The sequence below is a fragment of the Buteo buteo genome, chromosome 11 (genome assembly GCF_964188355.1).
Source record: "Buteo buteo chromosome 11, bButBut1.hap1.1, whole genome shotgun sequence".
NCBI lineage: Eukaryota > Metazoa > Chordata > Aves > Accipitriformes > Accipitridae > Buteo > Buteo buteo.
Genome location: NC_134181.1, coordinates 21,811,971 through 21,836,575, shown reverse-complemented (window position 1 = coordinate 21,836,575; position 24,605 = coordinate 21,811,971). Strand labels below are relative to the sequence as shown.

The window sequence follows — 24,605 nt, the reverse complement described above, 5'->3', positions numbered from 1 at the left end:
CCTCAAAATGGCTGAGAACAAGCAGCTCATTGCACTAAGTTGGCAGAGAGCAGCCTGCTCCTTCTGATTTTAGCTGGCATTACCAGAGACCTTCTCACAATCTTACTCCTTCTACTAGCCCTTTGTTCCTGATCATTGTTAAAAATGCCCAAAAGTCTCATGTCAGTGAGTTCATTTCCAATTAAAAGGACATCTCAGGTGCACAGCCTGACTTTGCTCAGCCCTTTCCTTTCCCTTCCCCTCACCTGATCAGAGCAGCGTGGTTCAGTGAGGACTCTTCATTCACTAAAAGTCTCCATTATTTCAGTCTGAAGCTCAGTGTGACTTGGGAATAATACAAAGCATGAGAAACCTTGCCTACATACAGGGATGCTTGTTTATGTTCACAAGAGATGCAATGTATATCACTGAGATATTTTTTAAAGTACAGCAGCACCGGTTATATTTGATAACTATAAAGGCTTTATTTTTACAGTATATAAAAATATAGGAACAAAATTCTATACAGAAAAATATAAAGTTAAGCAGAGATCTTCTCAATCTCATTTTTAAGAGGGAAGACAAACAGGATCATACTGTGCAAGCCCAATACTTCATAAAATAAAATTGTTCTGGCAGTTTAAGTTGTGGCCCACTCATTCCAAACAGGACAGATGCTGCTTACCACATGAGGCAGAGGTGTGCCAAGGGATACATTTCCAGCACAGGGAACTGGTCTTGCCGCTTCCAGCATCCTTGCAAATTTGCTTTCGTTAAACATAAAATGAAACCTAAGTCCTCTTCCATGATCTGACCTGGAGATAAAAGTTCTCACACTCCTCAGTGTATTTTTATGGTAAGGGTGCTAAGAGTCCACTGTACTTGGCCAGCACACATCCCCTGACCTGTGATCCCATGCAATGGGCTCAGATTTACATAAACCAGCAGGTCTGCAGCACACCTGCAATCAAATACAACTGGAAGCTGTCTGTGACCAGCCGGTGAGCTGGCAACTATGATTTAAGGAAGGCAAAAGGTCAGTGAAAGCAAGCTGATGAAATCCCTGAGTTTCCACCAGTTCCTCAAAGGGGGGAAAAAAAACCCAACTAAAAAAAAGCAGCCAGCATTCTTTTCCAAGGTACTGTCCGTTTCAGTACATTGCTGTCTTTAAGGAAGGACAACATGCACATCAGCAGCCAACAGTAGAAGAATCATCTCCTCTTTACCTGTACTTCTCTAGTTTCATTTTCCACAACCAAACTGTCCAAGTTTGCTTGCGGGTGAAGCAGGGAAGAAAAAGGGAGGGAAACGGGGGCAGATAATTAAGGAGTTACACTGTAAATTATATGCTCGTGGAAAAAAACCACAAAAGAAAAAGGATCTCGCTAGATTTTCCAAGCCTGTTCTCTCCATGGCCAACAAAACAGGGTCTGTCCTCTGCCAACTGACCCTAGTCCTTCAAAAGAACATGGGAGTATGCTCACTAAAGCGGTGACCTTGCTTTTACACTGAGTGTCAGCCATGCTAGCGAGGTGCCAATATTGCCACCTTTTCATCACCCAGTAATCACTGCAGGACTCCACGAGAAAGTGCAGTGGGAGTCTCAGGTCTTCAAGTTCCTCTTATTTTGTTGATTCATAGAATTGATTTGCAACTCCCCGTGCTGTATTCACACTGGAAAAAAGTACAGCAACACATGCTGGAGACAGTCCAAGAATTATTGCTGTGCTGAGGCAGCTTGCAGAGTTTGACTGAAGAAAACTAACCAGAGAAGTAACGGCAGACCTAAAAAGGAAGATGGAGGAAGAAGGGAATTGCTCTAGGCACCAGCACATCCTGCCTACTGCCAGAAAGGTGCTGTAGTGGTTCCTGTCTCCTGTAAGCAGCACATGCAGGGTAGCAGTCTGGGAGTGAGCGGTTGAGTAGGGGTTATCAGCAGCATATCTGGAAAGCCTCTCTATGGCAGGCATGGGGACCACTCTCACTGCCACTTGTAGATCTTCACCGTCTTCTCAGTCAGAGTAGCCAGGAGGTGGGTTTGGTTCATTTCCAAGGGGCAGATATCCAGCACAGGCAGGTCAGCCTGCAGCTTCTGCAGCAAGGAGCCACTGCCAGCATCCCATAGCTGTGGGACAGACAAGCAAGGTCAAAGACTGCAGGATTCTCCCTTGCATCCAAAACAGAGCTTCCTCTCTCTCGAGAAAACTTTCCTCAAGTTACCTATAGGATCCTTTCTCTACTTTAACACCCTGCTTGGATGGTCTTTCACAGACTCACAGCACAGTGTCACCCAGACTGCCTTCTCTTCTGACTCATGAGCTCTCATGCAGCCTGTTGTCCATCCTCTGCCCCTGAGCTGCTTTTTCACATAAGGGGCAACCCTTCTCCTTGTCATTCCTAAGGAGCCTGCGTCCATCCCTCACAGCACTTACCACATTAGCTGTCCCACCAAGATTGTTACGCCACTTACAGCACCCAGTTGTGCCAGTATACCCAACTGCATTCCTCTGGTAGACAACAGGGACTTACTGCCTACATTCCTTTCGATAGATGTCGACCACAGGCATTGGCTAACACTGAGTGTCCCACGCTAACAGAAAGTTACACCTGCTCTAGCAAGTACAACAGACCAACCTGCACAGGGTAATGTCTGTGACAAAACAATTCCCACCAAAACACACTGATGCAGTGACTGATAAGACTTCTCTCCTAAGAATTGCAATAAAACCCTCCATCACACTGAAAGGAATGAGAGATACCAGGGCAGAATTAGATGCCTCATCACCAGCACACACAAAGACGCTGCCATCCTCCTCCGGGCTTTGAAAAATGGCATTCTTGGTCAGCAACTTGCAGGTGGGCCCAGCACTGAAAGTCTGAACTGGGTTAGAAGAATACACCACATCTTCAGAGGCCTCTGTCAGTGGGCTGCAAGTCAGTTCCATCATCACACAACGCACACATGGGTTATTTTTACCTGCATGGCAGAAATAAAAAAGGTAACCTTTGGAAAATTTGATTGCAGGAAATTTTTAACTGTAGGAATACAAGCAACACCACCCTGCAGCTGCCTCCTTTTGCCCTTGCCCAATTCTTATCTATGTGCAGATGCTCATTGCTCTGGCTAGGGCAGGTACTACATTTCTGCTGTGCCCTCAGCACCAAAGTTGCTGTCAAACTCAAACAGCAAGCCAGAGTGGCAATGAAAAGCGCATTGCAGATGCACGCCATTACATACTAGGCCTGTACGTCGCGAGGCAGTGCCGTGTGCTGATCTCTGTTTGAATATCGATGCATCCTCCAGGTTCCAGTGGCAGGTGATGAGGCCGGTAGGAGTTGCCAGCTTTCTGTTCCCAAAAGCAGGCTCCTTCCAAGGTCCCAGCTAATATTCCACCATAAGGCAGTGACACTGAGGCCATCCGGGGCAGATAGGACAGCGATACCATGGGACACCTGAAAGTGTGATTGGCAGCAGTCAGTGCTGCCAGCTGCAGCCGTGCTGGCATTCTGCCTCATAGCTTCAGAGCTCCAGTCTCTCCAAACATGTTGGAAAGAAAGGGCCTAAGCAGGCTACAAAACGGTCCTTCAAGCAAGGAACCCCAATGGGTTTGTCAAGAATAAATGAAAATCGACTTAACTACTGAGCCTTATGTTTTAAAGGGGCATCAGACAGCACACATCAGATGTGTAAATCAGCATTTGATTCCCTGAGTAGAAGAGATGGAAGTATCAGCATCTCACACCTCTTCGTAATTTGTTCTTTCCAAATTAAATACTAAACCCAGCTCCAAAACAAAGTCAGTTCCCCTGCTTAGGTAGCACCGGTGGGTCCAGTTCTGACTACTGTCTGCCTTAAAAAGACGCAGGTGCAAAGCACTCATACTAAGTTATACACATACCATGCAACCTTATGAGAGACTTCTCGCATCTGTGCTAAATTTGAATTTTTTTACAAAACAGTCACATAAAAATTTAAACTATTACAATTGCTGTGTGATTTATGGAAGAAGCTATGTTTAGCATAATGTATATTAGTGAAGTTGAGAGGAATGAAAAATTCTTATGCCATACCTGGACTTCTGAGGGACTAGTTCCTGGACGTGAGAGTTTGTGTCTCTCAAATCATATATCATGATAGAGCCATTGACCAATCCAGCGTAGATGTAGTTTGTATCATCGAGACACCAGCAGCAGCTCCAGACAGGACGGCCAGCATTGTATGTCTGCACCACAGTATTTGTTGCTAAGCTGCAGAAGAAAAGCGAAGTGTTGGCCTGTTGCACAAGCATCTACTGATAAGAAAATAGCATAATTAAGGTAAGAAAATCTAGCTTTTTAAAGTCTTTAGACAGAAGCATCTCTCTTTAGACTGAATTCTGAATTAATTCCTCCTTTACTCCAGACATGAATCTGGAAAATCTAGACAGAATAATCACTTGAATGTTGTCAAGTGATTTATAATTCTTCCGGACTAATGCTTCTTTTTCCAGAGTGATCTTTGGAGACTGGGAAAGGAAATCTCAGAGCAGGGTCTCAGCTGCCTTAATGGAAAGAGAAAGCTAAGTTACTTTTCTGGAAACAATTAGGAGAAGTGAATCCAGTGTAATCCTGTAATATTGCATATTCCTGAGATCATAGGGCTCATCTCTTCAGATTACATCTCCTGTTAATTATCTCCCTCTTTTTACATGAGAGAAACAGTGCTTATGCTTCAAAAGAATCCAATTTAAGCAAGAGTGAGACAGTCAATGGGGTAAAGAGTTAAAAGCACATTTATAGTGTTAATTCTTTAGAAACTCAATTTGTGGAAGGAAGAAGAGGGGAGTACACAGAGGGGCGCAACCCAGAATAGCAGATGAAGTTGGTGTCAGATTAGAACGTATTTGCAAAGGGCAGCGTTGTTGAGGTAGGCTCAGCACATTGAGAATAGTGCAAGACAGAAGACAGCACATATCAAAGTAACTCTGATATCCTTTATAACACATGGGTTCCTCCCTGGGGAAGGTGATTATGCTCAGAACTCCAGAGAAGTAAGCAATTGCTCCCAGGTGAATATAAGGGGAACAACCACAAAGACAAACCTGACTGGGGAGACAGGGAATTTGATATCAGAACAGTGACTGACTTAAAACGACAGGGAAAAAACAAAAAAACCAAAGTCATGGTGCTATTTTAAACACTTGCAAGCCAGAACAGGAGACTTAAAGACATCTTGGATAATTCCTTTTGGTAGGATGACTCTGAAATCAGTAACTAGGGAAGAAAGACAACCAAAGGGGGACTTTTCTTTCAGAGGGAGCCTGAAAGCAGCATGAAGATGCTGCTGAAGCAAGCACCTAACTCCAAGGCATTGTGGGATCAAGTACAAAGGCAAGAGGATCACAAGTTCCAACGCAGCCAACCAGGCAGTGAGAGGCAGATATAGGAGTCAAGTGTCTGAGCAGATACTGCGATGAGAAGCCACTCTCCAGATTAAACCATGAAAAGAGTATCAGCCTCACTGGTTAGAAGTCTGGCATGCTGACTTTAGCATCAGAGACAGTTTTGTTTACTTTTAACTAGTCTTCAACATGGTAACAGGAAAGCAACATTCTTGACATTTTTGTTGCAGGATGAAGGTCTCTTCATTGCTTCACTCATGGGAAAGAATTGGGACTAATCAGTCATAACAGACATATCCTGCCTCACCCTATACTGATAGACAGATGTGGGTAAGGCGTCAATATAACTCAATAAGAATCAGCCAATAAAGTTTTGAAGCAGCTTAAGATTGAAGAGCATCAGAGCAGCAAGAGAACATGCTCATAGGCTGTAAATTCTAACAGGCTCAGACACATTTTTCTCAGCCCCTGCATAATTAGTCTCCAACCTGCTACTTTAAGCCTCTGCTAGCTCTAGAGAACCTCTGTTCCTCTAGCATGTGCACAACAATGCTGTCTACGCATTTCATATCCCAGATGAATTCCACACTCTGCAAGAAGTTTAAAATCAGAGAAGCCAACATTAGTGCAGGGAAGAAAGCACCCAACTTAAACACCCCTCGTTTCTGTTTTAGACCATACAAGTTCCCATGCTTCACATTTCCCTGCAGTAACAGAAAGCCAAGTGGACAGTAAATTTCCCATCTATACATTATGCTACGTTTCTTCTCAACACAACTTGGCTGATCCACGCTAAATTACTTCTTTTCCACCGAGTTCTCCACAGGAAAAATATCACAGACAAGTAGCTCCCTAACACCTCCACCTAAAAGATCCGAAAGCATGAACAAGTCTTTCCCTCTGTTAGTTCCCACATGCAGGAACAATATGCAGACCTGATGTCATCTTGGCAACATCTTTTGGAAAGCAGAATAGCAAGTGCTGCAAGACATTTCTAGAGACAGAACAAAATCCAATCCATTCTCTTGCACATAGCAAAACTCTGCTGGGACAGGTTGCTCCCCCCACCAGGGCTCACCTGGTAAGTTTGAGAGTGTTGTCCAGAGCAGCAGAGAGCAGCAAGCCATCTGCTCGACTGCCGAAAGCCAGTCCCCGAATCTGTTTACTATGGATGGGGATGTACTGACTGCTCTTCAGGTTGGCCACGCTCATCATCTTAACACCACAACCTGTCACAGAAGAAGGATAAAGCAGGTTACCGCAAAGCAGCATATGTGTAGAACTAGCAATTCTATGCCAGAACTACAATGTCTGTACTGAAGCCTGTGGTGGGATGAACATGTAGAATTTATTTGCTGTTCTGGTTAAGAACTGCCACAAATGGCAACAGGGCTAAATCTTAAGGATCCCAGCCAGCAAGAGCAAACTCAGTATCAGCATTACAGTTCTTGTTACAAGAGCCTGCTGCTCTTTAGCCATTCTTGCCTAGATAAAAACACACACACAGTAGGATTACATGGCTATTTAAGAGAACAAGCATCACTGCAAAGAATGGCTACAGGTGAACTTAACCTGTGTGCTACAGGAGCCACCACAAAGCCTCCATTCAGAGATTCGTCCCCTGGCTCCAAAAGCCAGAAAAATAAAGGTCAGTTGAATGCAGAAAACGATTTTGTTATGCCTAGATAAGGCATATTAACCTCCAAATCATTAACCAAATAAAGTACGTTTCATCATTCAGAAAGCATTGAAGTACTTTGCAAATAAACTCTCTCAAACTCCTAATGCTACATCTATTTCATCGAAAAAGCAAGCTGGTGCTGGTCCAGATGTCAGGTCACTTGCCCCTGGCCGTAACAGTGAGACAAAAACCAGGGCTGCTCATGACTTCTTGGCTTTCTATTTCTTCACTAGGAAACAGTGCTCCTATCATTCATATTAAAAGTTTTTTGCTTTTGGGTTTTCTTTTTTTTTAAAAAAGTATTGACAAATCAGCTGCACGTGGATCAATCCACCTACAATTTGGGGAGCAATGTTTCTCACTCAAGCACTGGAAACATCTCTGCAGGCCCTAGCGCACTGACCTCTTGTTCTCTCAAAAGACCCACCTTTGCAAGGAGTACCAGACACACCTTTTACCTTCTTGTGGATATGGCACTTTAGCAGAAGAGCCAGAGAACCTCTGCGAGGATTCTGCCATAGAAGTGACAGGGGAAACAAGCTACCTCACTAGGCAGGAGCTGCCAATGCAGGGGCCAGATGAACTACATCAACTCTTACAAGTATTCCCAGTTTACAAGGCACATGCAAAGGTCAATCAGAGAAGCAGGGATCAAGTAGAAAACATATTTAACTTTCACCTATGAACCCCCCCAAATCTTGATTTGCTTAATTACCAGGAATAAAAGTGGACTGTGGAGAAGGCTGTGATACCACGAGACAACTGAGTGAGTCACAATATGCCATTACTCTGCAGTTCCCAGTCTGAGACACCACAAAAACCTTCTCCAAGTGGTACTTGCGCTGGCTTTGGCTGGAGGGGAGGCTGCCTGGGATGCAGGTACGGGAGCTGCCAGGTTGCTGAGAAGCACTCATATTGTGCTGGGCCACTAGAGCCTTCAGTTCCTGCAGAGAAAAAAAAAACCAAACAAAACCCAAAGAGCTTTAATGCATCACTGGCGATGTAACCTTCTGTGATATCTGTTCCCAAAGTTCCAACTGTACTTGTTCTCAGATAAAGAGGGAAAATATGGTCCTGTTTCCATGCTGTTCCTGAAATACTGGATTTCCAAGTGCACTGACTATGAGACTGAGCAACAAAAACGTACAAACGCTACACAAATTCTGGCAGAATGGACTCAAAGTCTGCTATTGTATGTATTAGACTGCATGAAAGAGAGGACTCTTGGGCAATGCATAAAAGCCAATAACAATTACTAGCAGATCAATGCTGTTTAGAAGAGAATGAACTGCCAAGTATTACATGCAGCTAAGCCACAAGAGAAAGTCAATTAAAACCATTTTCTAGAACTTCCAGAATACCCCATAAAAAAAATAAAAGCCCAAGTTTCAACATAAAGGGCGTTGCAGGAAACAAGTCAGTCTATTTAATGAAGATGACCCTATTCTTGTAAACTCCAGGCAGCAAATTCCAGGAACAACACAACTCTCAAGAGCTCCAGCCCTGTTTTCCACCACCTCCCCCCGCCCCTTCCTCCACCTCAACTGATGAATGCTCAAGGATGCTCAGCAGAGATGCAGCCAAGGACAGCTTCCATCAGCAACAAGGTATTCCTAGAATTCCTCTTTCCACAGAGATCATCAGGAGTGAGGTGGGTATGCGAGTAGTGGCACTGGCATATTGCAAGTCAGCTAAAAATGCCCCCCAAAAAAACATTTTGACCAGCTTATTGTAATCCAAGGGCAAAACCAGACAGTACAGAACCCCAGGGATATTAGAGGGAGCGTATATACTAAAATTGCTACTTGCTTTCTGTTGTCTGAGCAACATAGATTGTGCTTCAAACACTGTGTAATTTTTAAACAATTAGGGGCCACAAGAGTGATATTATGAATATATTAGCAGATTGCAAGCTAGCTTCAATATTGAACCAGCCACTACTACTTAACTCACATCTAAGCAAAGGCAGCAGTTCTCAAAAAGACAAGATCAAAGATCAAGCTCTACATTAATAGTTTCATCAAGACCTGTAACTTTTGGAAACTGCTCAAGAAGAGAGCAATTCTGATATTTTACAGACGTCTGATCTGTTTTGCATCAAGCACATTGCAGATTCCCCAAGGGAATAAAAAAAAAAGTAAGCTGAAGACTCAAGAGGATCCCATTAGAGGAAACAAGGACAAAACAACCCGGGGACAAAGAGGAGGTGTGGGCATTGTCAGGTCACTTATGATGGAAGCTATAGCTTTGGGCTTAGAGTAAGCAGTCAGTGAAAACACAGGTAACTTAGAAGAAAGTGACTTTTAATAAAAAATTTAATAAACTCTTTATTTCTAAAAGGCAGGAGGATATCACCACCACTGAGGATCAGAAGAGATTAAAATTACTTGTTGCTCTGGGGAGTTTACAAAACTCTCCTTGTCACCTGCACTCAACATTCAACTTTTACACAAGTTACTAAAAAGGAAATCAGGCAATTAAAACCACAGGGACCATTAGTACAATGTTTACATTTAAACAAAATCAGGAAGTCTTACTGGAGGTACATTACCAAGGTGATTAAAAATGTTGCACTACAGAACAAATTCCACTAATTGTGTTCAAAAGAACACTCTTTTAGTAATGTAAGCCTAAACCTTCCTTTAAGATGTTTTGCAGAGTTTTCCTCATGCCTGGTGTTAAATAAGGGCCTTGAGGGCATACTTGCCTCTCTGCACACACTATGACTGCCTCCTAGATTTCACCTTGCCAATGCAGTGATGAATGAACACAGTCACGCAGGTTGGGGAAAGAAGAGGATATACAGCAGAAGTCTTCCTGAGGATTAAACATGAGAAGTAGAAGCAGGAGAGCACAATGAATAGGAGAAGAAACCCACCAGCTATAACAAATTCAGAAGTTTTCTTTTGAGTATTAGGTTACAGTCTTAATAGCTGATAGGAGGCTTTAAAGACAAAGGCAGTTACTGGATAACTGTCACTCTCTGGCAGTGCTCCCACAGAGCTCTTACAGAAGCCATGCCTGCTATCTTGCACTACACAGCCCCAGCCTTGCATTTAATAGAGATAAACACATGACTGTACAACCTCAAACTGCTGTCCAGGACCACAGGCATTCCACCTTCCACCTCCCTTTGGTTCAGGTTCCAATTCAGTCAAAGGGACACAGAGCATTTTCAAGTGGTTTCACTATAAGTAAAGAGCTGAATGAAATAGCAGCTTTTACTTTTAGATTTTCCCCCAGACATAAACTGGAGCTGAACACAAAGATGAAAGGTATTTTTGCAATAAAATCATTAGCCTAAAATTTTTCTAAAGGTGTTAGGTTCACAAATTTTTATTGATATTTTGCCATCCAATTCTTTTTGGATGCTCTGAAAATCCTACTTAAAAAAACCTCTGCCAATATGTAGCATTCGCTACATATCAAGGTGCCACGCTTAGATCACTGGTCGGCCCGGACCAGGGAAAGAGACAGATAACACACGCAGTGTGAGCGCCAACTTCCCGCTTTTATTGCGCAGTTAATTCCTTTTATACTAACAAGGGGAGGTGGGGTTACAGGTACATCACAAGGCTGCGACTAACCCTCTAACTTTCCGTGACAACGCGAGATCTTCCGAACGCCGACCCCTACACCAATACATCGAGCAATATAAACTGACCTCTGCAAGGCCCACAGTTACACTTGCTGTCTTCTCCACAGCAGCATGCAATCTCCTGTCATTTCCCTGCCAGTCCTCCCTTTACTGCTCTATACACAGAGCTACTGTTTCCCCACTTGCAAAAATGAATCTCCTATCCCAGTTGATCAATGGTATTAATGCCAGAAGCCAGAGATGGTTTGCTTATCATTAGCTAACTTGTACTGAAAATTTTGGCAGATTCAGGAGGAGTACTGCAGTAGCTCACATCTGATTCCCAAGTTCTTTGTGCTCACAAGGGAAAAACTTTAGGCAAAAGTAAGGCTTCAGCAGCACTGCTTCCAAAATGCAAGTCTGAACCTGCCATGCAGTGCGCAGCATATAGCTCAGCACAGCACACACTGCAGGTTTACATATAGAAACACCATTGAGAGCTTTCTTCCAGGGTTTCAGTTAACTACCTACCCTCTCTCCCCTCAACTTCAAGTTCCTTTCCTCATGTATTTTCACATAGCTAAAGACTTGAAAACCATCCATTTTCTAGCCTCAATCATCTTCAATACTTCAATACCAAAAGTTCAATGGACAAGAGCAGGGAAAAATGCACACAAACCTAAAAAAGGTCATAACTAGTCACATGACTGCTGATGAGGCACAGCTCTCAAGCGCATTAGCGACAAAAAAGGGGTCACACAATGACTTTTGCAGGGAACCATTTGCTTTCCATAAGACTTCAGACACCAAGGTTTGTGTGCAACCAATTAACATCATAACTATTCCAATAAAGTTCTGTGCAACTGAACTTTGCCATACCAAATGTCCCTCTGATTACATGGACATTTCACACACTTCTTTTGTAATCCCACAGCACTTTGTTTTCTATATTGACTTATAGCTTTGTATGCCAGTTAAACATGCTTTCTTTTGCCATCAGTAACATTGCTTGCTGAAAGGACCGGGGCAACAGACTCAAGATGCAACAAGTCAAATTCAGATTAGATGTTTGGAAAAAAAAAAAAATTCTCAGTGAGGATGGTCAAACAATGGGATGTCCAGAGAGGATGTGTGATCTGCTTGCATAAACTCAACACCTGGTGTGACAGTGCCCTGAGCAACCCAACCCAACCCTGCAGTTACCCAGCTAGGATTGGGCTAGAAACCTCCAGGGGTCCCTTCCAACTTAATTCCATGCAAGTAGTTACTTTACTAGATGACCTCTCGTAAGACAAGGAAAACTCATTAGGCATATGCTCAAAATATAATCAAACAACTTAGAGACTTACTCCAGGCTTCCCACTGATTTTCTGCTCCCCAGCAAATTGTTTTACTCTCCATTTATTCATAGTATAAACAAGCACCTCGAAATTGCTTCCAGCATTCTCATTAACCACTACAGGACAGTGATGAATGCAGTATAAATACTCAAACAGAGCTTAAAGAACACAGGGTACTTAATCTTTATAACACACGACTTCTATTCAGTTAGACTGGGTACTCTATCATTTAACACCAAAAGAATTGTAGGAGGACATTATGGACCTGCAGTTTTATCTTATTCACATTTTTCTTAAGCCAAAGTTTGAAGTGGACCAATTTTCTTATTAGCTCTGATGAGGACACAGCTTCATGCAGGAATTCAGGCAAGCAATTTGAAAAGCCTTATGTCACACAGGAAGACTTCAGCAAAGAGGATGTTGCTTAATGTACAGACATGAATAGCCAAGGCTATAAAAACTCCAGAAGTAGAGAAAAGCACAAAATTGAGTTAACTAGACAGTGAAAGATTACATGTCATCTATTTCATACAACAAAAAACTAGCAAGCTAGCTTTGAAACAGGCTCTTGGAAAACCTAGCACTGGTGGAACATGCCAGATAATTCCGTTGGAAGCACCAGTGGAGTCCACAATTTATAGGAATCCTGCAAAAGCAGCTGTGATTGGTTACAAAATATAGCAGTATTGCATAAGCCAGAAAGGAAGCAGGCATTTATTTTCAGTAATTTGTATTCTAAGGGACAGAGGTGCCTCTTAGCAGCTGTTCAGCCCCCGCATACAGCCTACCTTATTGACAGACCAGGTCTCATGGTACCAGAAGATGCTTAAGTAGTATGTTGACTGACCTTCACAAAACAATCAGGGCTCTTTTTGTTGTTTTCTTTTGTTTTTGCAAATAGCCATACCTCTTCACAAACTGCTTCTCAAAGGCTCTTGACTAACTAGTGATAATAGGTGCCATTACAGGTTTACTGTAGAGATTTCCAAAGCTTATTTTGATGCAGCTAAGAGAAAGATGAGAATTATTAAGTTTGGTGCTTATTACCAGGCCTTTCCAGGCACCACAAAACCTGAGGAGGAACCTGCAACATCAGCAGCCAAAAAACTCTAATGGCTAAGCTGTACTTGCGACTTTGATTAAATCTTAGAAGCACGCAACAAAAAAAAAAAAAAAAAAAAAAAAAAAAGAAAAAAATGTCAGTGTTATGTAGTTCATGTTATACATGAATATGCCAGCCTGGGCTGTTTAGGATACTTCTGGTGATTCACCAGTTGAGTTTACTAAATCTTGCTGCTTATTAAAACTGGAATCCTGTCTTCTCTCCTCTAAGGGAACATGCAAAAGACAGGTTGAAGAGAAAGGGAATCCTCTGTGTATTAGTAGCACGAGACTCACCTGAACTTGCTTGCGGAGTTTGCTGCATTCGTCTGTCAAAACCTGCAACTGGAGACGGCTCTGTGCAGATTCCAGCTCTGCCTGTCTCCGCAACTTTTGCTCCTTTTCTAAAGAGCTGGAGGAACAAGAGAAAAGCAACCCTTAAGACTACGTTATTATCTAGGATGCTTCTCTGGGCTGTCAACTCCTATCCTCAGACTTCATCCCAACACAAGTCCTGTTCAGGTAAATTCAAAAGTAACAGAAAATCTGCTACCACACTCATCCAGTACATTCACCTCGAGATGTTCTCAATTATGCAATTGTACTGAATGACTCACTCAAGTATTGTTTCACAGAAACAACAGCCTTTCTCCTCACCCTCTCCAAAAGTACTCATTTAGTAGAGTGAAAGAGAAATAATTTTTTTTCCCTACAGAAACAGTTTAGCAAATTCTATACCATCAATATCCATGTAATATACCATGTCAGTAATACAGCAAGTCATAACACAGCAAGATCTTCAAGCTTGTTTCTACTACCAGTAACTAATTTTGTATTTCAGGAAGACATAGCTGTAGCAGAAATAGACAGATACAGATAAACTCTCTGTGCATACCCATATAGAAGCCATACTTGCTACCTCACCTTGAGCCTAAAAGTGCATACATACCATTTAGCGGCAACAGCTTTGATAACACACTTCCATTTCTCTTTCATATGGGCTTTACATATGAAGGAATAGTTAAAGAGGGGGAAGAAATACCAGTATTCCTTAAAATTATCTGTAAATTTGGTCTATAGTGTTGACCACTGCATTCTGCACTTCAAAAGCTGCAATATTCCAGTTATTTCAGTAGTTCATGTGCAGGGAGATTTAGCTTGCCTAAGTACCTTCTAAATATACAGACCTAGCCTTGCATGTTCACCAAGCACAGAATTCTGTCATTTACCTATAGCTTCTTCACATGATTTTTTTTTTTTTTTGCTGCAGAAGAAACAGGTGAAATGCTGTATTTAACCATTGCAAACACATTCTTTACATGAGTACCCAGAGCCTGAAGACTGGATTTTCTGAATGTGAAGAATGAAACCCATGATTGTACACCTAGTTCAAGGCTATGTGCAAACAATATTGATGCATGCATCAGTGCTCACATTTGTCCTCCACTCATGGCTGTGTGCCACAAAACAGCCACTGCCAGCAACTTCACTGGACTGACAGGCAGTCACTGCTGTCTGCCTCCCAACAAAAACAGGAGGCAGAGGAGGTGTAGGGCAAGTGGGAAAGGTCTGCAGCAAGATCCTGAGACACAAGCAGAGGTTAGACAACTACCTCTCCATGAAAGATAACAAGATTTAAACACCCAAATGCCTTCTGTGCTTTTGAAAAAAATCTTACTTATTGTTTGTTTTGCAGTGTCAATCCAGTAAAAGCAGCACGACCCTTCTAAAGGTACAGTTCAGACACCATCAGGCAGTGGCAATCTGGACAGAAGAGATATTTTCCCTTCGTGACAGTTACTCCTCAATCATTTCTGATTAGTAATGACCAGGATAGTGAGGTATTTGTTGAAAGACTGCACTGAAAGAACAGCAGTATAGTTAGAGACATGTCAAGACGACCCCAATTAAATTCTATTCACTACAAGATTCAGGAGAACTCATATCTGCAGCCTTTTAGTTTCAGAGTAGTATCTGTGACAGCATCTTAATGAAAAGAAATTAGTCCCCATTTTCATACCTGCTTTTCCTTTTTTCAATAAAAAGTCTACATTTAAGGTGAAGGGGGAAGTTGAGTCATAGTAATGCTTACTGACCTCTTGTAAGTAAAGCTACATGAAGAATTTGACAAAGCAAGATGGAAAGTGATTCATATAAGAGATTACTCTGTCTAATGCATGCAGAAAAGATGGCAGAAAAGGTCAGCTATTCACCCCCCTTGCATTTCTAACTATGCCTCGCTTTTCTCATCTAATGATGAATTACCAATATATGGCTTTTTGGCAACAACCCTGCATGTTCTCCCACGATGACATTTGAGGGTACAGCACAAGACAGCTTTTGCTACTTCAGTGCCACAAAGCACAGACTCAAGAATTCTGTTCCAAGAGAAAATTCTCCTTCCAGGTAAGACATGCGCAACCTAGCAAGGCCATGGTTTGTTAAGCCAGCCATACCATGATAATCCCCAAAGGAATGCACAAATTGCTTTAGACAATACAGGAAATTAAAGCAAGAAGTAGAAGCCAGACTGCAGCTTTCAATGGCATGCAGTCAGTGAGATGGTATATTTATATAGAGGCTCCATACCTTTTCATGCGTTCCTGTTCACTGGTGTCCAGAGCTTTCAAAGTGCGAGCATACAGGATCACAATGTCAGAACGTTTTGCCTTCTTATTGCACTGAAATAAAAGACAAGTTCAGTTCATCTACAAGAATTTAACTATCCAAACTATGGATGCCTACAAGTTGCCGGGTATTATTTTGAAAAATCCTTATAGCTTTGAAGGGAGGGGTTGTCTACTTGAAAACAAATCCACAAACCCACAAACATTAACACAGCATGTTTGCAAGACACTCCCTCATATAGACACCAGAACTCTAATTGGGGCTACAACAACAGTTTAGGTTTTGTACCATATTGCACCTTTAACAATGCATCTCCTTGCTTTCCACTAAATTTACTCTGCTAAAGCACCAGTGATACAGCATGGTCAGGTAAGTTCCAGGGACAGGGGGGAAAAAAAAAAGTCAAAGAGGGGGAAAAAGATCTAAAACAAAACACCAGCCCAACCTCTATTTTGAAAAATCAAGACTAGCTGCTTGGCCAACAGACAAGGATTTAGGAACCCCTGAGTGTACTCCCAACTCTGTTATTTACATACTATATTCCTTTAATCAAATCCTATAGGCCCAAATCCATAAAAGCATTCCAGTGTCTGTATGAAACACTGACATCCCACTGATTTCAGTGATACATGGGGAGTCAGATATTTCAATAATTTTGTGCATTACTAAATGGCTGTGACCATTTAGTACTTTAGAATCACCTTAAAAAGTAGAGATAATGCCTCCCCCTGAGTTGGGACTTGGAAGAAGTTACAGTATCTGCAAGTTTACTGTTTTGCAAATGTACTTTGTTGATCAGAAAAGAGGCAGTGAATACTCAGATCAAGTAACGTCTGCTGAACATTAAATTACTATGTGCGCTTAAAATGCAGACTTCTCTATTATTTAGTAGCACAAAGATATCACGGGCAACAGTTTCAGATCAGACAACCCCCCTCCCTTTGTAAAGAGCTGCCTTGCAGAGCAGTAAGTGGCTAAGCTTTCCTGGCAACCAGCAGCTGTCACTGGCAGGATCAGGAGTGGTGCAATTTCACAGTAACTTGCACTCAAGCCACTTAGTATACAGAGCACCACACACAGCAGCTCTGTGCTATTCAATCAGAGAATGCCCAGTCGCAAAGGACAGCAACTGAAAATGAAGGTAAGATGATTTAGCACCAAGGTTCTCTCCAGAGCAAGTTTTCCCAGGAAATTTTCAGTAATTACATCACTGGAAGAAAAACGGGGAGGAAAGACCCCCTTAAGAGTTGTTAGGGTCCAAGAAGAACGCAGTCACAAAATTCCAAAGAGCAAAGATGCCAGGTACATCTCCAAGAATTCCATCTGGGCCTGGAGTAGCTGAAGAAAAGCTTACGCAGACTTGACAGGGATAAGAAAAATAAGGTTTGGGCCTTTGCTGCGGCAACAGTGATTCTTTAGGTTTAATCACAGTGCACATCAACAGCAAGTTGCTTGTTGAAAGCAAGGAACCCTGCACAAAGTCAAGCAAGACTATGGAAGCTCTCAAAATGACAAAACCAAAGAAATCCTGGACTTCCAGCCACCGACTCAGAAAGCAGCAGAACTGAATCCTTTTTACAACATACTCGTTGACCTGTTTTTTCTCAACATTCCTTTCTGGAGAAAAGGAATAAGGAATGGAAGCACATCACAGAGAAGTGTAGACCTAATTGAAAGAGATCAATATTACCCATGGAAAGAAAACCAAATAGAACACTTTAAAAAGTAGATCTACCACTTGCAAATGGGCATTAAAGGATGCAACTTGTTTCTCAGTTTGCTCTCTGCAAGCTACCTCAACAGCTTAATCTGCTTAAAGGCTGCAAAAGCAGATGCAGTTCAAAACAGAAGATTAACTGACAGAAAACAGTTCTCAAACAGTTTTCTTGTCCAGTAACGTATTCTTTATGCTTAGTTAATTGCTTCTAGGAATCTGTCTGCCATTCCCACACTCCAGGACCACAGAGCAGTGTTCTGAAACCAATTACAGGTTTAGCACTTGAACTCTCAAACTTCTCAGTCTGCTATTCACAAATGCTCTACTAAAGGGAGAAAATCCAAGTCAGACTTCTCCCTTTAAAGCAGTGCTAGTTGTTCCTGGCGTAGTCACATCAAAATAAAGGTGATTTTTGTTATTTCTGACAGCAGGCAAAGGTGGATCCTTTATGCAGTTGTAACAGTTAGAGTGATCATGCCTGCAGCAGAAGTTACCCAATAGCAAGTCCTTTCCAGGGCACATAAACATCCATTTTACCTGGGGGCATTTCCCTGCTTGTCCCTTGAGCCACCTTTCAATGCATGTGTAACCAAATAGGTGTCCACACCGCAATGCTGACAGACGGTGGTCCCCAGCATTGGTCCACTGCTCAAAGCAGATTGCACAAGTATCCCCTTCCTCCTCATCCAGTGGTGCAACAGGAACTGATGGTTCCGGTTTCTTTAGTGGAGTTGTCTAGGATTAAAAATAAAAAAAACACACAACTTTTTTTTAGACAAATGCAGCACTGACCATATTTAAATCTGCCTCCAAAAGCATTTAGGTCACCTTACCCGCTTTTGCTGGACTTCAGCCTCTTCATCTTCATGACCTCCATGTTCTGTAGAAGCTTGAGACGAAGCTTGAGACAGCTCTGCTTGGACCTGAGTGGAAACTAAAGAAAGCATTGCTTAGATGAACTGATACATAATGGGGGAAAAACAAGTTCTCCTTGACTTGATCCAAAATCATCAGGGCATAAGGCAAGCAGTGCAACAATGGCACAGGTTATGTACAAAGCTTCAGATAAGTGTCCTGGATACTGAAGGTCAGGCAGTCTGTGTGTAAGCCCTTCTATTCATCAACAGCAGTGCTGAAGAACTTTGTGTTTTCTTTTATAAAAAGGAGCAGAATTTCAGTGAAAAAGGAGAGGTCTTTTAAAGAAAGCAATTGTTGTCCGGATTTTCTGACTTGCTGGAAACAAATATATCTGCATACAGGTCTATAGTTAGGCTGATGTAAGGATAGAACCCTGCATCATTATGCCCACAGAAAGACAGACACCAGTAAGAAGTAGTTATTTTGCCAAGGGATCTAAGCATGCATATTTCATGTGCCAAGAAAGCATTTACCGTATGCTATCTGTCCATTCACCCTGACTTAAGCAGTTTTCCAGCTGGTAGTTATCTGAACTATCAATTCTGCTGGGCCATATGTTTTTGTGGTGGGCCTCTGTTAGCCCTTCTGTTGAAGCACAGGCACACAGAAACACTACATTTGGATTACCACCACTAGCATACTAAGAAAGAAGCAGAAATAGCTGTCTCCCCCCATCTCCTGACAAAACAAAAGAGTTGTTAGGCACATTTAGCATTCAAGGCAGACACTCTCAATCCAACAGAGAGGTATCGCCGATTGAGAGGTATCACCTAACCTTGGCTAATGCCAATAAAGTTTTCAGCCCTTATGGTTCTGGGCTGAACAGGAACCAGTGCCTTATATAAGCCAAAAGCACAAGGGAATTCCAGAAAACCCTACGGAGAGCATATGTTCACACAGTATTAGACAGCACTTAACAGCTTGAGTTCCTGTCACATGTAAGACTAGCTCAGAGCAAGTCGAACGAATCTGTTCAAAAAACACCTCATAGATGTACCCTCAAAAAAAGGTGTCAAGGTAGACTGGCCAATCAAAAACAAAACTAAGGGCAGAGAGTGAAGCATAAGGACATTCCTTAGAGACTGAATAAAAAAAAACCAAAAAAACCCACCCTTGTTCTCATATTCTCTGGGCATCAATAACCTTGACTAGCAAAGTTAACTATCTGTCACTCTTACATAAACTGCATATGTTCATCATAAACAATGTCACTGAAGTGCGTGGCAGCCTGTGAACATGAGTTTGGATAAAGGATTGTGAGCCAGAAAAAGCCGAGGAAAGAAAAAGACAAACAAAAAGTCCACTGTCCTAAGTACCTCTACCTCCTCAGCTAAGTGTCACCAGAAGTTACAGAAATGAAAACTTTAAACTGAAGCAGACTGAAATCGCAAATCATTAAAAAATACTGAATCAGATCCTTCTCTGAAAACTGAAAGCACTGCTGATCTCCAGAGATGTGACTTGATGTCTTCAATAATGCTCCTTTATAATATATAACAGCAGAAGTGCACTAAGTACTAATCTCTAAGCTTGAAGTTATTCCTAACATTTCCAGGATTACTTATAAGCAGCAGCCTGCAAATAGCAAAAAGACTCCATTTAACATTATGGTAGCAACCACCTATTGCTGCTACTGCTCTTAGGAACGGCTTGCCAGAAAGCCTTGCAGTAGCAACCTGCTCCCGTCAGCTGTAGGCATAATGATCTCTTAGCACCATCTGTTGTGAAGCTCGAAAGGATTTCCCCCACTGAGTTTTGAAACAGGAAGATGAGTTTCTGAAATCAGTCTCTACATAGCTCAAATATAGCACAAACCTGAGCTAGCTGCTGGAAGTGTCTCCTGGGCTGTTGGTAACCGGGGTGCTGCAGCCTCCACTGTGTCCTCCTCCTCAGCAGAAGTGCTGCTGTCAGAGTCACTCAGTTCTATTGTTTCATCTGAGCTGTGTTCCTGGTTGTCCCTTGCAATATGCGAGGACTCCAGACGTGGAACTGGTCTTGTAGCTGGCTGTTGGGTCCTGCTGAGTTGAAAGTAACTGTCCAATGCTGACCTGAGTCCAGAAAAGCAAAAAATAAAAGCCAGTTATTTCAGATAAGCTAAAGGCTCAGCATGTTTCTCCACGCTTGTTTGCGGTAAAATTCCAAAGCTCCGACTCCAATAGGAAGGTATCAAAGTTATCAGGACACACTTTGTCTAGTAGAGGGGCAATCCCATACAATTGCCTGCTTTATGAACAATCAGTGGTATCCTACAGCAACCATTCATTTTGCTCAGCTCAAAGAAAATCTCCTCCTTACAACAATGATATTGTCTTCTTTTGGGGTGGGAGGGTGGGGGGGTTGGAAAGAAAAGCAAAGACGACATAAGTATCGTTCACTAACAGCCTAAGGAAATCCTAACCTGTACTTACAGTCCTAACTCAAATCTGGTTCACAAAGCCACTGGTGATACTAGACGCACAAGGCCTGTATCAGAGTCTCATTCCATTGACTACTTTGCACCTAGTCTTTCTACCTTCTCTCTTCTTTTCTACTGGAACTTCATCCCTGGCTAGAAACATCCTCCCCTCTCCCCGCATCAGTTCAGCTATCATCTCAATTATCCTTCAGATTCAAGAGAGAAGTATGTCAGGTTGCTTTCTAGCCCTGAGAACTCCAGTGACCTTCACACATAATCCAAGGGCAAATAGTACAGCTACATTTAATCATCTGGGAGGAGAGGAGTTCTTGGTCTCACTGAATTTAAAGGCAATGCTCCAGTTAATTATAATTTCACCCTTGGCATTTACAAAAGCTACAAAGATGAGACAACAAACAAACCAGAAATGGGGATTGCTTTCTGGCTGGATAGCATCACCCTTTAAACTCATCGCAAATGGTGTAAAACATAGAATTTTTACTTTCTTTGCCTGGAGGTAACAAAAAACACCTACAGAAAAATATTAGTTTGCATGTTTGTGAAAGTTTCTGCAGCAATTGTCACCAGAAAACCTAATCAGGCAATCCCCAAATCAAAGGTGAAATGCAAAACAGAGCACAAGCTCCACTGAGCTAAATGCTGGCTGGAACTGCCGAGAGTCAACACTGCTGCAGGGAGCACCAACAGGAATCTGGCAGAGCGGAGGGAACAGTGCAAGCAGCTCTGCAAGCAAGGTGGAAAGCACAGAAGGGCTTGGAAGTCAACACCACCACTACCAAGATAAGAAATGGACGGATTCATTTAACAAGAGCAAAGATCCTACCAGAAGAGGTCAGAGAGCACTGTGCCATTATTGAGCTTAAAAGGTATGTGAGCTGCCCAGAATTCGGCCACAACCTGGACTGAGCTGGGTTCTATAAGCCAGGAAGCAAGGCAGTTTTAAAACGATGCCAGACTTCATAAAAGCACAGTTTAGATCCAAGTTCTTTGCTGCTTTACCTGGCACTGATTGTCCTCTGGGAACCACCAATTCTCTGTTGCCTGCGAGCTCTCCTCACTCGCGGACGCTGCGTGACCTGTGGCACGTGAAATGGCCGATATGGATCAAGTGCCCCTTGTAGCCTTTGCAGTCCGTTGAGAGCTGCAGCAGGACCCAACTGCGGGTCAGGCTCAGCAACTGCTTCCCTTGTTGTACCAGCATTTGGTATGACAACAGCATCATCAGCAGGAAGAACTGTAACGCTGCCTCCTCCTTCATCGAGCACTGGAGCACGGGACAACAGCGCTGCGTGACCAGAAGGCTCTGTGGGAAGTGTCCTGAGGTTCTCTACAGAGTAACCAGCCACTGGTTGGAGATCAACTTCCATCTCTTCTTGAGCCATTTCTGCAAAAAGTTGAAGAAAACAACTAGTATTTGCAAGCATCCGCCCCACTTCTAGCCCGACAGTGGCAAGAATCAGGGACAGCAGTCAGTGATTACAAAAGCCTCGAAAGAAATTTTTTCCTTTCGCGGCAGAGCTAAACCATCTAAAGTTGATACACATACGTGAGCTGGCATAGCAGGCAGCACCCTCCCTGAGTCCTGGACTCAAAGTCTTTGGCTCAACAGCAGCTAGCACCAAAGGCACATCACAAAATCGACTTAAGTCAGCCTTTGGATGAATATGGTAAGTTAAAGATTTCTTGCTGGCATCATTTACTTGCCAGTAAATTCATGTGGATCTTGGAGAACAGTTTAGAAATATTCTAGAGATTCTCTGTGGCGAGCAGCATTGCACAAACACCCACAAATACATCCAGAAACAAGCTCTACAATGCAGTCCTTTGTGACATTGCTCTAAGGAGGTGGGTTTATTTTCAAGTTTCTTTGAATAAAATTCCATTATGATAACAGACCACTGTGACCCTTATCCACAGCTCACTTAACAGGCCTTTCAGGTACTTTACATTCACCAACACCACAGAAACCCAGAAAGTGTATCACAGCAGAACCCACCACAGACGTTATGGGTAGCAAGTTACCTACAGCATCAGCATTTGTGGATTCATATTCAGCCTGAGACTAAATAAACACAAAATTTGCAGTAAAACCTCACGTATATTGTTTAACAATGGCTGCCCTGCAAACATCTTCGGGACAAAGATTTCAGGTTACCTCCTAAATAGAAATACTACCTTGGGTTTTGAAGAAAACCAGAGACAACAGTCTGTGCATTGCTAATTATTATGCAGCTGTCAGCCAGCTAATTAGAGCACTTTAGTCACCCTGTTCTACAGGCAGTCTTACAACACAAAAAAGTTCAAGATTATTTCATTAATTGAATAAATAGGCACACCAAGAAAAAAAAAAAGTCCTGTTTTGGAGGGGGTGTGTGGATTAAATTCTGCAAGCTGCCAAAGGTCATTCACATTCTCAAAAAATACTTAGGCAATCATAAGCGTGAAAGGCCTTGGCAATTGTAGACCTTTAGCATTACTTAAGAGCCCAAAGCACACACCAAAACTTATTAGGCTAGGTGCTGTGCAGAACATTGGCTGCTTTTAGTGCAAAAAATAACTAGAAAATGTATACAAGACTTGCTAGAGGGGGGATGTACTAATGCTCAAATAATTTTATAGATCTTTTAAGAAATTCTAACTTATGAATCATGTTATAGTTGTTATCCTAATTAGCGATTCAGCCTAAGTTAGGCCAAAAATAGATGTTAAATGCCACCTCCCACCAGAACAGTCATACAGTCAAGATACAATAATATTCAGTGATCCAAGTACTGCTTCTCCAGCACTAAACTCATGTTCATAATAAAACTGCCACCTATAAGCATGACAGAGCCTTTATCTTCCCCATCAACTAACTGTGAGACTTAAAAATACTGCCTACATTCACCACTGTGGGTTAAGTAACCCTGCATATTTCTTAATTTAAAAAAAAAGAAAAAGACGTTAATACTGGCACCTTGGAGTCTCCCGGAAAGGGGCAAAGACCAGTGCTTCTGCAACACAGCCAGCTGCCCAGTTGATGGAGGAGCCCGCAGACAGAAAAATCTCTGTAAACAAGTATTCTAGGCCCAGATGAGAAAAATTGGAGTGCTTTGAGAGGGCAGAGTCTGAGCAGCAGCTCAGCAGGCAGCTTCACAGAAGGCTCCTCACTACTAACCACAAGGCTGAATGCTGAAGCACAAGCTTGCCCTTACGGAAGGCCTCCTCCTCCTCGCCATGCAGCACCTGGCGCTGCTCACGCAAACCCAGGCCCCTCTCTACATCTCCAACAGTTATAACGCTGCACCTGCTTTAACGTAAAGTTAACCAAAAAATAAGCCCGAACACCACCCAAAATTAAGCACACGCTCCACAAGCACGGGTTTATTTCTGGCTTTTTACAGGGCTCGCTTGTTTTAACTAAGAACCAGTCACGTAAACGGCGCGGGAGGGGAAAGATTTCTCCTCTAGCAGTCGCAGGCACCCCAAGCACTCGGGACGCCATCCCCGACCTCCCCACAGGCGCCTCGCAGCCCCTCAGGCCGGGGCCCGCCATCACCCAGGCCTCCCGCCCGGCCCCGGAGAAGCCAGGCCGCGGCAGGACCCCGCGCTCCTCGCCGGCGGCCGGCCGCGGAGGCCCAGCCGCACCCGCGGTGCTCGGGGGAGGCCGGGCCTGGCCTGGGGTCCCGTCCCAGCGGCCCGGTCCCCGGCACCCACCGCTCACCTGCCAGCGGGCCCAACGGCCCCGCTCGAGCTCCGCGCCGCCTCGCCCCCGCCACCCTACTGGCCGGCCGCGACCTTTGCACCCGCTTCTATTGGGTGAGCCGGGGCCAGATCCGCCTTCTCATTGGCCAGCCGCTCTGTCCGTCTGTCCGACGAACGGGAGGG

General features: G+C 43.1%; 1 protein-coding gene across 2 annotated transcripts; it reads right to left on the bottom strand.

Annotated features, from left to right (window-relative positions):
• Window positions 1-449: 449 nt before the first annotated feature.
• Window positions 450-24,502, bottom strand: RFWD3 (ring finger and WD repeat domain 3). Of its 2 annotated transcripts, XM_075040387.1 has the most exons (13): window positions 24,442-24,502; window positions 21,738-22,122; window positions 20,138-20,370; window positions 18,238-18,338; window positions 17,942-18,139; window positions 15,649-15,740; window positions 13,357-13,471; window positions 7,757-7,985; window positions 6,439-6,589; window positions 4,051-4,227; window positions 3,218-3,432; window positions 2,739-2,956; window positions 450-2,104 (listed from the first exon to the last, which is right to left on the bottom strand). In XM_075040387.1, exons 2-13 carry the CDS (start codon window positions 22,118-22,120, stop codon window positions 1,961-1,963), a joined length of 2,256 nt encoding a protein of 751 aa, XP_074896488.1. In that variant the 5' UTR covers window positions 22,121-22,122; window positions 24,442-24,502; the 3' UTR covers window positions 450-1,960. The 2 variants fall into 2 exon arrangements, with proteins under 2 accessions (XP_074896488.1, XP_074896487.1); XM_075040386.1 differs by having other exon boundaries at window positions 1,964-2,956.
• Window positions 24,503-24,605: the final 103 nt, after the last annotated feature.